General features: G+C 43.1%; 1 protein-coding gene and 1 long non-coding RNA gene across 4 annotated transcripts; both read left to right on the top strand.

Moving 5' to 3' along the window:
• Nucleotides 1–1,091: 1,091 nt before the first annotated feature.
• LOC112282285 (uncharacterized) lies at nt 1,092–2,552 on the top strand. Its single transcript, XR_016503023.1, has 3 exons — nt 1,092–1,647; nt 1,849–1,901; nt 2,231–2,552. It is a non-coding gene; the product is annotated as an uncharacterized LOC112282285 (long non-coding RNA).
• A 2,017-nt stretch (nt 2,553–4,569) lies between these two features.
• Nucleotides 4,570–15,585, top strand: LOC112282625 (uncharacterized). Of its 3 annotated transcripts, XM_024520495.3 has the most exons (8): nt 4,570–4,810; nt 4,945–5,081; nt 5,810–7,846; nt 8,077–11,763; nt 12,715–13,495; nt 13,688–13,842; nt 14,188–14,393; nt 14,681–15,585. In XM_024520495.3, the coding sequence occupies exons 2-7, from the start codon at nt 5,067–5,069 to the stop codon at nt 14,263–14,265; spliced, it is 6,753 nt and encodes a 2,250-aa protein (XP_024376263.1). In that variant the 5' UTR covers nt 4,570–4,810; nt 4,945–5,066; the 3' UTR covers nt 14,266–14,393; nt 14,681–15,585. The 3 variants fall into 3 exon arrangements, with proteins under 3 accessions (XP_024376263.1, XP_024376264.1, XP_090106723.1); XM_024520496.3 differs by lacking the exon at nt 4,945–5,081 and having other exon boundaries at nt 4,672–4,810; XM_090250597.1 differs by having other exon boundaries at nt 4,725–5,081.
• Nucleotides 15,586–15,805: the final 220 nt, after the last annotated feature.

Genomic DNA, 15,805 nt, shown 5'->3' with positions numbered 1-15,805 from the left:
AAATTAATAGTCAGCAATTAAAACTCTAATAACATGTTTTGTAAAAGATAATTAGCTCATTTGTTAATTTATTATTATGATTATTATTATTATCATTATGCTTTTGTCCATGGAAAACAAATAAAAATATTTCTACTACAATAAATAACATATAAGTTTATTAAAATATTATGTGATATCTCATTTGAGATTTGAGTGAAGATTGACATAATTGATCATTCATTTACTTTCATTGTTTATTATCAACTAATACCCACATAAAACACACACATACATTCTTATTTAATGAAATAATCAACACTACATACTAGTTGAATTCATGTTGTTTTCACTAAAAATATGCAAAAAATTAGTTAATTTTGTTCAAGGAACTACTCCTAAAGTTTAACCATAAGAAATCAAAAATTGTACTAAGTCATTCAATTAAATGTTTTTGTATAGAGATGGTTGTTGCCTAGAAATCAACAAAGTGCATGTCACAAAGCCACAAAGAGTTCACATTGCAAGTAAGGCTTGAGTTGCAATGATAGAGACACCATAATTGGTAAACACATTGTAAACATTGTAATCACCAAGAGACATTGGAAAAAAACCTCATCGTTGCATACTTTACTAAAGGACCTCTCTTCCAACAGTGATGCAACATGTACACAAGAATACGAAAAACTTCGTGAAACTTGAATCAAAATGTGGTGCAACTTAAAGTGTGTCAAGGTCAACTTGCAAGAGGATTTACTTAAGTCTGACCTGAATGTTCATCATAGAAACAGAGAATTATTGTGAAATTTCATGCAAGCACTCCCACACTTACTTCATCAACGAGCACAGAACCAACATAATCAGGTGTGAACAGGGTTCTAGCGCCTCCTCCTCCTGCTCCACCATTTGCCTGCCATTTGAATTTAGCGAAGAAAACGACGTCTGCCTCGGAGGTGGCTACTGGCAATGGAGATCGGTGTTGTGGATCCCTGTTTTTTTTTCGTGCCGATTTGTGTGCAATTTCCTGAGGTGGTGTAAGGTTTTGTTGGGGGTTTGAAGTTATTGTGGTGAGGAGGAGATTTGGGTCTTGTAGGGTAAAAGAGTAGAGTGATTTTTAATGATGCCGGTGGCATGGCGGTGTGGAGGAGCAGATTCGTCAGGGTTTGGGTGTGAAGAAGTGTCGTTGGAGAGAGCGTGTGCGAAGGAGGCGGACACAGCCTGGTAGAAGTGTGTTTCTGGGAGTTTAAGTGCAGAACACGGAGGCGGGAGAATGTGCGTGCCGTCGGATGCGAGAACCTGCATCTGCGCCGTGAGCTGCCGGAGATGTTTGGACATTTGGGAGCTTGTTCTTAGCTGTGGTGGACGGTTGATTGTGTTGGTTTTTTCAATGACCTCAGACAAAGATGCAGCAAATTTCTCGATCATTGTTTCTTCGACCAAGCTGCATGATTTTGAAAAAATCGCTAGTTGACACTGAAATACCGGTTGATTTTGAATTCTGGTCGGCCATTAGACAGAGTGTTTCGTCAGCTGCTGCAATTTCGGCTCTACCGTCGTCTTGCCACCTTTCGACGGGGCATCTTAACTGAAAGATCTATGTACGCACAAGTTGGTTGACTTTTTGTGAATTGGAGGTGCCGGCGGAGCTTTTCATGGAACCGCTCTGAGGTGAAATGCCTGCATCGCTTCTACAAATTTTATCTCAATGTATTTGGGATTGGGATCATAGCCTAGAATTTGTGAATTTGGCTCGGTCGTGACATTTTTCTTCAGCAGTTACTCGTGGCCTACCTTTGTACATCACAAGCGGGCAGAACTTGATATGTTGAGTTTAAAGTAGCTGCATTATAATCGATCTGGATGTTGCAGGGAGCACCTGAACGCCAAAGCAGCGGATACGTACCTGTGTGTTCATGTTCATGGTAAGATACCTTCATTCAGGTGGAAGCTCATTACTCTTATCTTAGCAATTCATTTCCTCTGGCTTTTCCCCAATTGCTCTTGAACACACAATGCTGATACCTCCTTTTGCACTATCCATTATTATCGTTGTGTTTCCTTCACTCCAATTATTGTGCAGATCAACCACACAAAGTCCGATAGCCACACTGGATAGCCCACCTAGACATTGTCAAGTGCCCGACAGGTTGGTCGATGAGGTCCTCCACGTTGTGTGCTGTGATCATCTGTGTCATGTCTTCAATGTGACGGCAAACCCGCGTGAACTTTCATCGAATCTAATTTGATGCAGATCTCCCGTGACAAATCACTGTGAATCACGGCGCACCATCTCAACAAACTCGCTGAACACGAGAAGGGCTTTTGATCCTGCAAACTGACTTTTTAATGTTTTCCCTTCTCGTGCATCTTTGGATTCAAAGTCTGAGAAGCAATAAGCGACTTTTCTCAGAGCTTTGAGCACACACTAGCAGATCCCCTGGATGAAGACCTAATGCGGTTCTAATTCCGTTGGGATGAAACTATTCTGCATACATCCTAAGTGGCAATTTACCTTGAGCTCACTGTAACGTACCCAATAATCAAATGCAAAGAATGTCACAGCTTTAGCCCAATCCATAAAGGTTTCTTGTATCTTATCTTCTTTCGAAAGATTTTCCAAAATTGCCACTACAAGATAAGAAACTATTCCAATATTCTTGACTAATGGAAATCTTCTCTCAAATTGGTTGTCATGTGGACCATGAACACAAGATCAAACATGACCCTGAGAAGTCATTGAGACTATGTCAAACTTGCAGCAACAGTAAGATTGCTAGATGAAGATTTAAGGACTCGTCACAATCCAAAGCAAAATAGAAACTGTGAGGTTCCAATCATACAAGCATGTTTTGGGGGATAGAAGACATGAGATGATAAGTCCATTCATTCATGATGGGGAAGCATCCCCTTATTATTGGGACTCCATAGGGGTTCAAAGCTATCCCCTGCCACAAGTCAAGTCTTGCACCATAAGCTTCTCCCTGTCTAGCAAGGCTCAGTCCAGCCCCCCTATCCTGCTGCATAGACATTTGTGCATATATATATATATACAAATAAATCATATAACCTATAGTATATTCCAATGAAGAATGGCCCAACCATTGGTGTCTACAACCTAAAATCCATCAGTGTATGAAAGCAGACAATCACAATTGGTGGGCTTTGTTCTTGTCCAATGCAAAGATTATAGCACATAACAGTTGTGACAAATGTGGTCCAAGCTAAAGCATATGGGTGCTTCACAAGTTCATGGTATGATCCCATCAGATCAGCTCAAATTCCTTGATAAGAGGGGTTTTATTACAAAAGAGATTGTTCCTCCTAATCCAGTACCAAATAAAGATCTAGAAATGACTTCAAACTAGAGAAATGGCTGTGTGGTGTTTTGCCAACCATTGGCTGATTGGTGGACCAATTATTGTTGGTACAGAATCCATCTTAATTGAAACTGGGATCTTAGTGCAAATTGATTTTCCCTTTTTAATGTTTACCTGTTTCATGAATACGCAGCAGAGCAATTCACAAAGTTTTGGGAACAGGTTGTAAAGGTGTTAATGTGTTGCTGCCTCATCTAAATACTCCCCTGCACCCATGAATAATCAGACTGTATTCTTTTTCGTTGACTCTATTAACCATTGTTATTATGTATTATTATAGTTTTCTCTAATTAGTATTTATTAATTTATTTTTACTTTACTCTTTCTCTGGGTCAGTCCAGAAGTGCCAAACAAGGGCTTCTGTTCCATGCTGCAAGTACTGGTCCCCAGTAAGATAGTCCAGGCTCAAAAATCTCCCCTTCCCAAGACTACTGCCACTGCACCACTGCTCTTCACTTTGGTTCACTGTTTCGTGTTCAGAAGCATCAATGAATCACGTCAGTAATTTTTGCAAAGCTCAGAGATAACTTAGTATCCTCTATTACCCCTTTTCACATGAGGTGAAAACGCGTCACAAAGTTCACGATATTTGACCCCTCTTGGAAGAAAGAATCTGTCCAACTCAGAGCATAGTGGGTGCCACCGTGGCAGTACAAAAACAGAGGAAGGAAAAGGGGGAAGTGTTCAAAGGAGGGGGGGGGGCTTCGAGCCCAACTGAACAGCCATACATGCCATGTGGGACAGGCTGTATGCGTGAGCAAGCTATTACGGAGCTGGAACGGGCAGCCTCAGAAAAAACAATGGGTGGACCAGCCCCGGGTTCACACTAATTTTTCCGGGATCCTGTAATTAGGGTGGGCTGCATGGCCGCTCGCTCTGTGGGGCCCAATTCGGACGGGGAAGCCGATTGACGGGGTCGCGCGGGTCCACAGACCCGCCCCAGAATGGAAGGCTTCGTCAACAATGGACTCACTCGCGGGCGGAGACGACCCGGCCGAGCGGGGTTTCGTCGGGTGGGAGAGGCAGCCGGCGGTCATTAATCGGGCTCCACCCCGCCAGCCTTGCGCACGATCATTGACGCGATGAATGTGCCGCGGAGATGATGAAGAAGGGGAGATGGTGTTGGAGTAAATCTTGAATTTCGAGATGGTAGTTGTTGTGACTGCGTGTGTTTAAGCAGTGGTGAGTGGTGTTGTCCGGCGTTTTTCAAGGCCACGGGTGGCTGCCTGCCCCTTTTTTTCTTCGATGAATGCTTGACCCCCTTGCCAGTTTCTGGGTCTAGAAGCGAAGAAATTTCGAGGAAATTGTTGTCTCGATAGCCGGGCTGGTTTGAACACCGGAGGCCGTGAGGTTCGTGTGTGAGACAGCAGCGCTGGAGTTGGAGTTTGTGTTGAGTTTTTGAGTTTGTTGTTTCACGGATCGCCGGCCTTTGGCAAGGTGATAACGATGTGACGGTAAGGCACCCCCGCCCTGTTTGTGAGGTTTGAAAGGTTCTTGAGGGTCGTGGAAGAAGTTTAAATTACTGTAGCAGGTGCGTGGGGCGGTTTGGGAGAAATCAAAAGCCCGAGGTTACGACTGCTGTGTGTAGGTTTGGGGATGCGGTGCGTGTAGACTGGGCGTTTGAATTTTGTTGGAGTAGCGGGAACCTTCAAGTGCGGAAGTTTGATTTTATGGTGGCACGGGTATGGGAGGCACGTTTTATGATTGCATATGAAGTCATTTGAGGTGAGATCCACTTCTCGCTCGATTGTCAGTGGGGATGATGTGTAACGGTTCGTTGTTGCGGGGTTGCCAACCATGATGGAAGTGGAATCGATATGTGGATCACGATGTGTCACTTCAATTTCTCCGCATCATGGTGTCGCAAGTTGATGCAAGCCTGCCGTCTGAGTTTGTAGCAAGCGCTGCGCATCTCATTAAGGTTTAGGGTTTAACGAAATTCTGGATCGCTGCGTATGAACCAGCGGCCCCAGGAGCCCTTTGAGGCTCTACAATAATGGCAGATGGTTGGAATTAGGTGTCATATCAGTGCATGGCATAACGTTCCTACGAGAACTGGATCGTGTAAGGTTGCAAATATCCCTTTGTATTCCTGAATTCTCTTTGTCTGGGGACTCGCTTTGTCTTGTAGTCCAGATCAGCTATGCAATTATATTACTGGTGGCGAGAATGTAAGTCATGGGTCTCACGGTCAACTTCGGTTTTGACTTAGGTTGCAGATCTCTTTAAGTTTGTGCCCGCATTAAGTGATTAGTTAATTGAGTTTCCCTGCCTTTGGGGATGTTTAGCTCACTTATACAATTACGGTAACCAATGGTAGGCTGGACTTCATGAAGTCTGACCTGATGACTTTACTGCTGCAGCCCTTTGGTAGTCAGGTTTGTAACTCGAAACATTGGTGATGGAGTGATCATTTTACATAGCTCTGAGTATATATTAAACGATTAATTCAGGTACAAGAGGGGACAATACGCGGGAAGAGACCGAATGATGAAATGATCGGCGGTTCAGGAAAATCGCATAATTGTGATGATACCTTCAATAAGGAATCCGGCATGGATTTCAATTTTGTAATTGAGAACTTGAAGCTGGAGCTTCGAAGACTGGAGGAGGAGAACCATCTTCTGAGAATTGCATCCAATGAATCCAGTCAACTAGTGGGTAATTTGCCGCTGAATAAAACGTGCCTGGAGAGTGAAGGTAGCAAGTTAGAGTCAGCTAACCAGGAACATGAGGATGACGGATCAGTGGATCATGAGGTGATTAAGGCGCAATTGCGTACAGCTATTGATAGTTACGCTCAGTTACAATCTGAGACAGCAGCTCTTAGGAAGGAGAAAGAAGATGAGGTGAGTAGGTTATTAAATCAAATAGTAGATCTCGAGGAACATCTCAATAAGCTTGAGGGAGAACACACCAATGTTCCGGAAAAGTCTAAAAATATGGAATCGATCTCAAAAACCGTTTATGATGAAAAAATCCAACTGAAGAGCCAAGTAGATTCTGTTTTAGAAGGTAGACAGAAAGGAGAGAAAGATCTTGTCGATATGCTGGAAGATTGTCAAGAGCACGTCCGCGACTTGGAGGTCGAACAACACAACTTGTTGTCCACTGCTGATATGTCAAATGCTGCGGTTCGTCAATTAGAAGACCAGAATTCTGCGTTACCAAATGTACTTGAGCAGCAAAAGAAGATTGCAGAGAACAACATCTCGGACTTGGCTTCTGAACTTCAGGTAACACAGGTTCAGCTGCTCGAGCTGCAGATGCAGTTACAAGGCCTCCGTGAAGAAAACACGTACGTTGTGATGAAAGCGAGCAAGCTGGATCAACTTGTGGAGGAGTTAAAATCTGATAAGCTGAGGCTTAGCAGTGAACTTGAACGACTTTCTCGAGAGAAGGAGAGAGGAGACGAGGAGTTTAAGGCTGAGCTCAGAGCATGTCAGGAACAGCTCCAGATTTTGGAGGTGGATAAATCGACATCAACGACATTAGTTGATGGTCTAAATTCCCGAGTGCTAGAGCTAGAAGAGGACAACAAACATTTAATGGGCATGTCCAATGAAGCTAGCCAATCCGTGCGGGATCTTTGGGAACAACACACGCGGCTGATAGAGGGTTATAATAAGCTGGAGCAGGATAAACTGGCCATCGAATCTGAGAGAATGGAGTTGGTAGCCGGTATTCAGACAGTTTGGGAGCAGCTGCATGCAGCTCATGAGCGTGAAGCACTCTTGACCTCTGACCTGCGGGGACTTGGTGAAAGAAGAGATGCGGAGGCAGCTATCTTCGATCAAACGGTAAGGAGCCTTGAACAACAGTTGGAGGTGTTGGAGAAAGAGAAAGCTGATCTGTGCTCGAAGTCTGTAGAAACCTTTCAAATTCTTGAAGCGTTTAGACAAGAAACATCACAGAAGGTCAATGATTTGCAAGAGGAAAAGGCCAAGCTTATGCAAGATGTTGCCGAACTTGAGAAACTGAACGAGGAAACAGAACAGGAGATATCTATGAAGCAATCCGCCTGGGAAGCGCAAGTTGGAGTGTTAGAATCTGAGAAGTCTGAAGCTGTCAGTAAGTCTGAAGACCTTGAACAACGTTTGCAAGTATTCCGGGAGGAGATCAAGAATTTGATGGAGAAGGAAGAAAAATCTAATCAACTCATTCAAGAGTTACGGAAGGAAATACTTCGGTTGCGTAGTGAGATTGACAAGCTTGAAGAAGTGAAAGAAAGGCAAGAAGGTGAACGTTTGGAACTTGCAGCAGAGTTGCAGGCTGCATGGGACCAGATTCAAGCAGTACGAGATAGCGAAGCTACTCTAACCACAGAGCTCAGAGACCTGAAGGACCAGAGGAATGAAGAGAGGTTGATAACGGATGGGTTGGTTCAGGAGCTTCGTCGGCAACTACTAGAACTTGAAGAGAAGAAGTCCGAAGCAGCAACTAAAGTTGAGGAGTTGTCTAAACAACTGAAAGAGTTACGAAAGGAACAGGTATTTTGTTTCTAGCTTCTGGTTGATTTAGTTGGTGCAGTATTCCTTTTCGCGCAGACATTGGCTATGTAGTTTTATTTTATTTTATTTTATTTTATATTTTATTTTTTCCCTTGGTTGTGAACAAATTTACAGGTCCAATCACAGTGTTGTTAGATACGAGGGCATTTTGAATTCAGTTTTTCCATCTAATTGCCGCTCCGTGTCCTCTGTTTCATTATTTGACTCAGGAACTACAAGATGAGAATGAGCGCTTGACAGCCGAAATAGCAATGCTGGAGCAGGAGAAGGATAAGATATTGACCGAGAAGACAGTTCTGTTGGAGGAAAAACAGACTCTGGTCCATCGTGTTAATAATCTGGAGTTTGATAAGAGTAAAATGGCTTCCGAGATAGAAGAGCTGAACCAGTGGCTTCAAGGGCCAGCAGCTGAGAAGAAGCAGCTAGCAAAAAATTTGGATGAGATGACTCAGTTGCTTAAGGGTTTGGAATTGGAAAAAACTCAGCTGCAAGAAGAAAAGGATGAGGTGCAAGAAGATGCACGAAAATTACGTGATGTGATCAATGATCTGGAGGAAGAGAGAGCAAAGTCGTTGTTATTGCATGATGAGTTAACCCAGCAGTTGGAGTCTCTTGAGGAAGAGAAACGACAGTCTGAGAGCACTCAGAAGAAGTCCAATGTATTGATCCAGAGTTTGAACGGGGAAATCGAAGTTCTGCGGGAGGAAAATCTAAGGATGAAATCTGTTCACGATGACTTACTCCTACGGATTCAATCCCTGGAGAATGAAAAGGTTGACTTGGAGAGAATGTTTGAAGTTCAGAATGCTGAGTTAAGTTTGAAGAATCTAGAGCATGTGGATGATATTCACAAGCTTGAAAAAGGGTTGGAGCAAAGCCAGATGAAGGTTGAGCTTTTGGAAAGCCGTGTCTTTGGCCTAGAGGGAGATAGTTTCAACATGAAAGTATCGCAGGAACTGTTACTTTCTCAGTTGCAGGTGTTGCAGATCAAGGATTCCGAGCTGAGGGACACTATTCGTACACTAGAAGAGGAGTTGTTGAAACGGCATGAAAAAATTGAGATCATGAGTTGCCGTTTATCTGACTTGGAAAAAGAAAAAGACAGTTTTCTCTTTGAGCGGAAAGATCTACTCGATCGGTTTAAATTGCTGGAACAAGAGAAGATTGATGTCTTGAAGTCTCTTGATGTTTCGAATTCTTCTCTCGAAAAGTTGCAAGCAGAGAACTTAGAGCAGCTCAACAGAGCTAACTCGCTGGAAGCCGAAATGCTTGTTAAGCAAGTGGAAGTAGAGAGGCTTGAAGAGCAGAGGCAGGGTCTGTCCACAGTATATCAGGATGCACTTCTTCAGCTGCATGCTTCGGTAGAAAAGAGGGACGAACTATTCAAGGCCCTTGCCGACTCAAACTCACTTGTTCTGAAGCTCCAAGCAGAGAACGCAGTGCACATCGGTAAAATCGTCTCATTAGAAGAGGAACTGGATAGACTGCAAGCCAAGTTTCAGGGAGTTGAAGATAAGTTGGAAAGCCTGTCCTCTGCACATAGGGATGTACTCCATCAGCTGCAGGTCATTGAAGACGAGAAGGTTGAATTAGTGGAATCTCTTGATGCCTCTAATTCGTCCGTTCAAGAGCTACAAGAGAAAAACGTCGAGCAGTCGGATAGAGTGAGGTTACTTGAAGAGGAGGTGGCTTGTGAGCAAGCTGAGTTACGGAAGCTCGAAGAGCAAGCCAGATCTCTGTCTTCTGCTCTTCAAGATTCGTTCCGTCAACTGCAGGACTTGGAAGGCGAGAAGTTTGAATTGACAAATTCTCTGGATTCTTTGAATTCTTTGGTTCAGGAGCTGCAAACTAAGAATACAGAGCATGTAGATGCAGGCAAGATACTGGAAAATGAGGTCCAGCGATGGCAAGCAGTGGTGCACGGACTTGAAGCATTGCAGGAAAACCATTCTATTGCATGGCAGGATTCGCTCCTTCAGCTGCAGGCTTTGAAAGAGGAAAAGGATGAGTTGGTGAATTCTCTTGATTCATTTAACTTACTTATGCAGAAACTACAAGCAGAAAATCAAGAGCATAGCAGTAAAGCTGCCTTACAGGAAGAGGAGATGGAGCGGCAGCAAGCAGAGGTACATAGACTTTCAGAGGAGAATGAGAGCCTGTTTACTGCAAATCAGGAAACACTCCGTCAGCTGAAGGCTGTAGAAAGCAAGAAGGATGAATTGGTGACCTGCGTGGATGCGTTTAATTTGTCTTTTCAAGAGCTGCATACAAAGAATGCGCAGCACGCAGACACAGTCAAGGCCCTGCAGGAGGAGGTGGCTCGAGGGCAAGCAGAGGTGGAAAGACTTGAACACAAGACACCGTCTCTTTCTGTCGCACAACGGGAAACATTGCTCCAGATGCAAGTTCAAAAGCTTGAAGTAGAGAATGCAGAGTACGCTTGTAAAATCCTCTCACTAGAGGAGGAGGTGAAGATACTGCAAGCCAAGGTTCAGGGACTTGAAGATAAGTTGGCAAGCCTGTCCTCTGTACATCTGGACATACTCCACCAGCTGCAGGTCATTGAAGACGAGAAGGTTGAATTAGTAGAATCTCTTGATGCCTCCAATTCGTCCGTTCAAGAGTTTCAAGAGAAAAACGTTGAGCGGTCGGATAGAGTGAAGTTACTTGAAGAGGAGGTGGCTTGTGGGGAAGCTGAGTTACGGAAGCTTGAAGAGAAAATGGAAAGTTTGTGTACTGCACATGAGGGCTCGCTCCTTCAGCTACAAAATCTTGCTGAGAAGAGGGATGAATCTATCAATGCCTTCGATCGACTTCTTCGAAATCTACAAGATGACAATCTAGAGCATATCACCAAAGCTACCTCACTCGAAGGGGAAGTGCAGAGATTGCAAGCAGAGGCTCAGGGAGTTGAGGAGAAGATGGCGAGCTTGTCAATCGGGCATCAGGAATCACTCCGTCGTGTCCAGACTTTGGAGGGGGAAAAAGCTGAATTGGTTAATTCTGTCGATTTATCAAGTTTGCGTATCCAAGAGTTTCAAGCTAAGAGTGCAAAATATGCTGACACAGTAAAGAAGCTGGAGGAGGAGGTGCAGGAACTCAAAGTACAGATAAGGAATGTGTCGATTGGCCATGAAGAGTCTCTTTCTCAGGCGGAGAGGTTCGAATTACAGAATTTAACCATGAGCAACCAACTCAAAGAATGCCAGGATCTAATCCAGAGGTTGCATAATGAGAATTCGCAGTTGGCGAGTGCCGCTAGAAATCTTGAGGAAGAGCTTGATAGACGGCGGGACAAGATTGAATCTCGGGATTTGCCAATTCACAATCTTGACGACAGGGACTTTGGGGGAGCGTTTGAGGATCATGGCAAACTCTCCCAAGTGAAGTCATTGGAAGATGAGAAGGCTGAATCGGCATTTAGCTTCAAATATTTGGAAGCTGAGAATTTGAAACTCAGCAAGCTCGAGTTAATCATACATGAGAATCAGAGTTTGAGAGAGCAAGTTCAGAGGTTGGAGGTTGAGAGAGAAAACTTTGAAAAGGAGTCTGTGGTTAAGTTCAGCTCTTTGGAAGCCGAAAAATCTCAATTGCTCAAAGCCCTTGCACAATCAAACTTCGTTGTTGGGGATCTTCACGCAGAAATTGACTCTTATAAGGATTGTGTATATGACATGGGAAGAGATAAGGACGAGTTGGTGAATCAGTTAAGTCGTCTGCAAGAGGAGAATGGTGATATTTTTTCGGAGAGAGATCGCCTTCTGAGTGAAATGCAGGATTTGAGGGAGCAACTACATGAGTACGTGAAAAGACTTCAGGAATCGGATAATGATGCCAAAAAGTACAAAATGGAAGCACTGGAGCTTGCTATGCAGTTAGAGGCTTTTAAAGAACAGGTGCGCTTTTTCAACATATCATTGCAAACAAGCATCCAGCATATGGCTTATTGTATGAAGATACTTCCTTAATTTTTATGCCCATGAGTTGGAGCATGTTTTCGGTATCAATCTTGGTGATTGTCATCAGTGGCAATGTTGGTCATTTGTCGTTACCTTTGAATGGTTGTTTCGTTGGTCGATGACAAGAGACTTATGGGAATTCTAATCTTATTGCCACTGATGTGTGTACTGGTCTTCGCTACTATCTTAAGTGTATTAGTGGTTAGCTTTCGTCGATTATAGACCTATTTCACGATTGCATACTTGAATTACGTCCTCATAATATTGAATGCTGATACTATTTTTGACGCAATCGAGGACACTTATTTTGTAATGAAGTTGTCCAGTCTGTTATTTTGGATTTGTCGGCCTTAAGAAACTTTTTAAGATGAGCATTATTACATTTACCAGAGATGCTTGCTAATGTGTTGATCGCTTGGTCTACCCGCTGAACAGTTCCTAGATCTGGCGGTTACTATCGTATCAAAGCTAGTGAAATCTTAATCAATACCACTCTTTTAAGTTTTGGAAGCTTGAAAAAATAATTGCTGATTCATGATTACCTATCCTGATGTGTGGCCAGTGGTTGCGAAGTAACAATATCATTGCATTTACACCTTTCACCCTTTTTAAAGCGCAATTAGTGTCAGTTCGCGCGATTATTGCATAGATGGCTGTGCTCTATCGAAAAAAAGTGAGTCAAATGAATAAATTTCTTTAATGATTTGCTAATTCATGTTTAGTCGGTTTGTGGAATACTTAAACCTTTATACTGTTCTATTTTAAGAAATGACTTAGACATGAAGCTTCTTATTGTGCACGTTTGTACTCAAGGTGAAGGTCAGGTTTATTTCAGGGTGACGTTTATTTTAAGTAATCATTTTTTGTTTGTGATCTTGAACGTTGCAGGTAGTTAAGTTGGTCGAGGCAAATACAAAACAGGCCAGGCAGCTGGAGATGTCTACCCAGTTGGCATGCTTATCCAAGCGTAATGATGACCTTGTCAAAGACCTGGAACCTGGTCTTGATCGACAAAGTTTATCCTTTGGGTTACCTAAGCGTAATGATGACCTTGTGAAAAATCTCGAGCCTGGTCTCGATCGTCAAGTGTTGCCCTTTGGGAATGTGGAGATTTCGCACTTGACTTTTGCAAGTATTGACCCAATGGAGGAACTTCAACAGGCCATTTTGGGTTGGGTGGAGATTATCACGGCTGTTTGTCAGGAGCTTGCTAAACTGTTGCGAAGTGTTGGTGAAGAGAAAGAAAAATTGTCTCGGAAACAGGGAATGAGCAATCAGAAAGCAGATATCTTGACAAGTCTTTGTCAGGAATTGGATGAACTGATATTGAGTGTAAGAGAGAAAACAGAGAGATTTGCAGAAGAGCTAAGTTCTCTGAAGCATAAATTGGTGAAGTCAAGCAATGAGAGGGATCCTCTTGAGAACGATGGTGGTGACAATATCTACAATTTTCAGCAGCTCCCGTTAGGTGTGGAAGTTGCGAACAGAGAGACAATGTATGAAGTGGAAGCCTCCTGTCAAAAACTGCTGTTATGTCAGGAGGGCAAAACAGAGCTGGAAGCACATGTTGCTAACTTGTCTTCATGTTTAGGGGATTCTCAAGGTCAATTGAAGGCGTTGGTCGTCAAGAGTTCTGTAGGCAATCCTTATTTGCTCACGTCCAGAGTAGGCAAGTGTATCACTTGCCTGGGAAATTTTCCTTTTTTTTGTTTTTGAATTCTAATTGTGGATGTGCAGTTCTTGTAAGTTGTATTTGATCACCCTCCTCTGTACTTATGAGCATGTGGAGTTCCGTTGGACTATTTTAAATGGCGCATACTAGGTTATTGATTTTTACTAACAAAGTTTTACAATGCTTCAGATGGCGGTGATCGACAGGGATTGGCTTGCTTTTCAGCGGATGGAAATTGTGTTATGAACTATGGGAGGGACCTCAAAGTGCGAAGAGATATCAAGGCTCTTGAACAGGAGAAGAAAGAAAAGAAAGAAAATGGCACACTTCCTGCACTCTCTCAGGTCTGTGTTAAGGATGAGTTTCTGGGACTGGCTAGTACCACTGCTCATTGCTTTGTCTGACCTGTTCAATCTCAATTTGGATATTAATTTCTTACTTCCGAATATTCTGCCATGTTCTGGGTCTTTTTAGATGATACCAAATAGAGAGTACTTCGGTATGTGTGCAAGCGGTACTTGCACATTTTTTACTTTAATTATGGCTCATCCCATGCAAGAAGCATTTCGTTATCACTGAAGAAGTTCATTCTAACGTGGCAATATCTGTATGCGATTGTGATTAAACGGTATGCATGTAAAAATAATGGTAAGGTTTTCTGACCGGCACCAGTGCATTTGTTTAAACAGCGGAATCAAACGCCAGCGCGTAACTTCAAGAAATGTAAAGTCACCATGCCACAGCCTAAGCGCAGGTGGATATTTTGACGATCGATATGTAGTGGAAGAGAAACGATGGTCTTTCAAAGCAGAGTTTACATCACCCTTGAGAAGGTTGTGTTCCATATTGATGTCAACATTCTCACGAGGTTCAACATTTTGCGATCAATAAAGAGGTAACTTGGTCCAATCAACCAGCGATATTCTAATGAATAATCATATGTCCGATTTGGTGATTGTTGTTGAACGAGGCGTTGTAGAAGCCGAGAACATGTATTATTGATTTATTGTTCCCTTTCATCCGAAAAGCATGGTCAAGATGAGAGTATATGACGTGGCTGACTAGCCTTAAGGAATTTCCGCACTTTTTGTAGAATCACCAATATTCAACTTGGTCCTAATCCTCGGCTGAAATGGTCGTGCGTGTTTTGTTTGTAGTGATCTGATTGTTACTGTTTTGCAGTTTTTCAGGAACTGCGGGAGGGGGCTCAACTTTACAGCAAGTTAGTGAAATTGTGGACGGTGCTATTTTTTGTTTATTAGGCATGTGGCCTGTCGCTGTACTCAGCTTGATGGAGGTTTTATTAGTTTCAGGATTAGAGCCCAACCGTGGAATGTAGTTCTTGGTGGTCTTCTCTACCGTCATTGGTCCCCGCTCAGTTGGAGCGTGGCTCCTTTTTGTAAAGATAAGGAAACCCGGAGGGACGCAATTCATGGAGAGTGGTGGGAATATAGAAGAAGGTTCTGAGAGGATCTTACTAGGAGATATGGTACTCAGTTTTGAGGAAATTGGAATACTAGACGAAACAGCTGTCTTCCGCCATTCAAGGTAGAATAGCTGCATGTCAACCTGGTGTACGGAAAAATTCAACTAGACGATCATGGGAGAATCATTACTGGTGAAGAATCATAACTGGGAATCTAGACGGTGCATGGGAGGCACGAGTGTTGGTGTTCAGGAAGCGGTAAGTCATGTGTTTTAGAAATCTTATTAGCGGCTGAACTTCCCTGTCCCCGAATCATGAGGCGTCTTTTCGAGTGAAATTCTTAGATTAGCTTCACCTCTTCTGCAGGATTGAAGATCCTCAGGCACTGACCGCAGTTCTGCAGGTCGTACTTGTTCCAAAGTCCTGTCTCATTCGGGTCTGTTGGTAGTTATACTTCGATCTTAATTGTGTCCAGTCAGTTAAGTCATTATAAGTTAGCTTCTGCTGCTTAGATATGATAGTGATTTCTTCACTCCTAGCAGGTAGTTACCAGGAGTAGTCTCTCGGGAGTTTTGCTCTGGTGATATTCTCACCTAGCTGCCTCACTGTAATCTATTTTCATTAATATAAATTCCACCCGGTTGGGTGTTACCCATCTCAACTTGTGTAGCATCCACAATCTGTTCACAGATTGACAGTTGGAGAGTTAGACAAACTGTTCATCTGGAATCAGTCAAAGTTCAGGCGGAGTTTGGCTTCCAGTCTGACCATTTAGAGGCTAGATAGGATGAGCTAAAACAACAAAACAACATTTACATAGAGACAAATATTTATCCACATTAGTTTCGGGTCTTGAATTTTGCTTATCACATAGACTGGAT

Source organism: Physcomitrium patens, chromosome 5, assembly GCF_059467195.1.
Source record: "Physcomitrium patens ecotype Gransden chromosome 5, ASM5946719v1, whole genome shotgun sequence".
Classification (NCBI taxonomy): domain Eukaryota; kingdom Viridiplantae; phylum Streptophyta; class Bryopsida; order Funariales; family Funariaceae; genus Physcomitrium; species Physcomitrium patens.
This window is presented reverse-complemented; position numbering and strand designations above follow the sequence as displayed.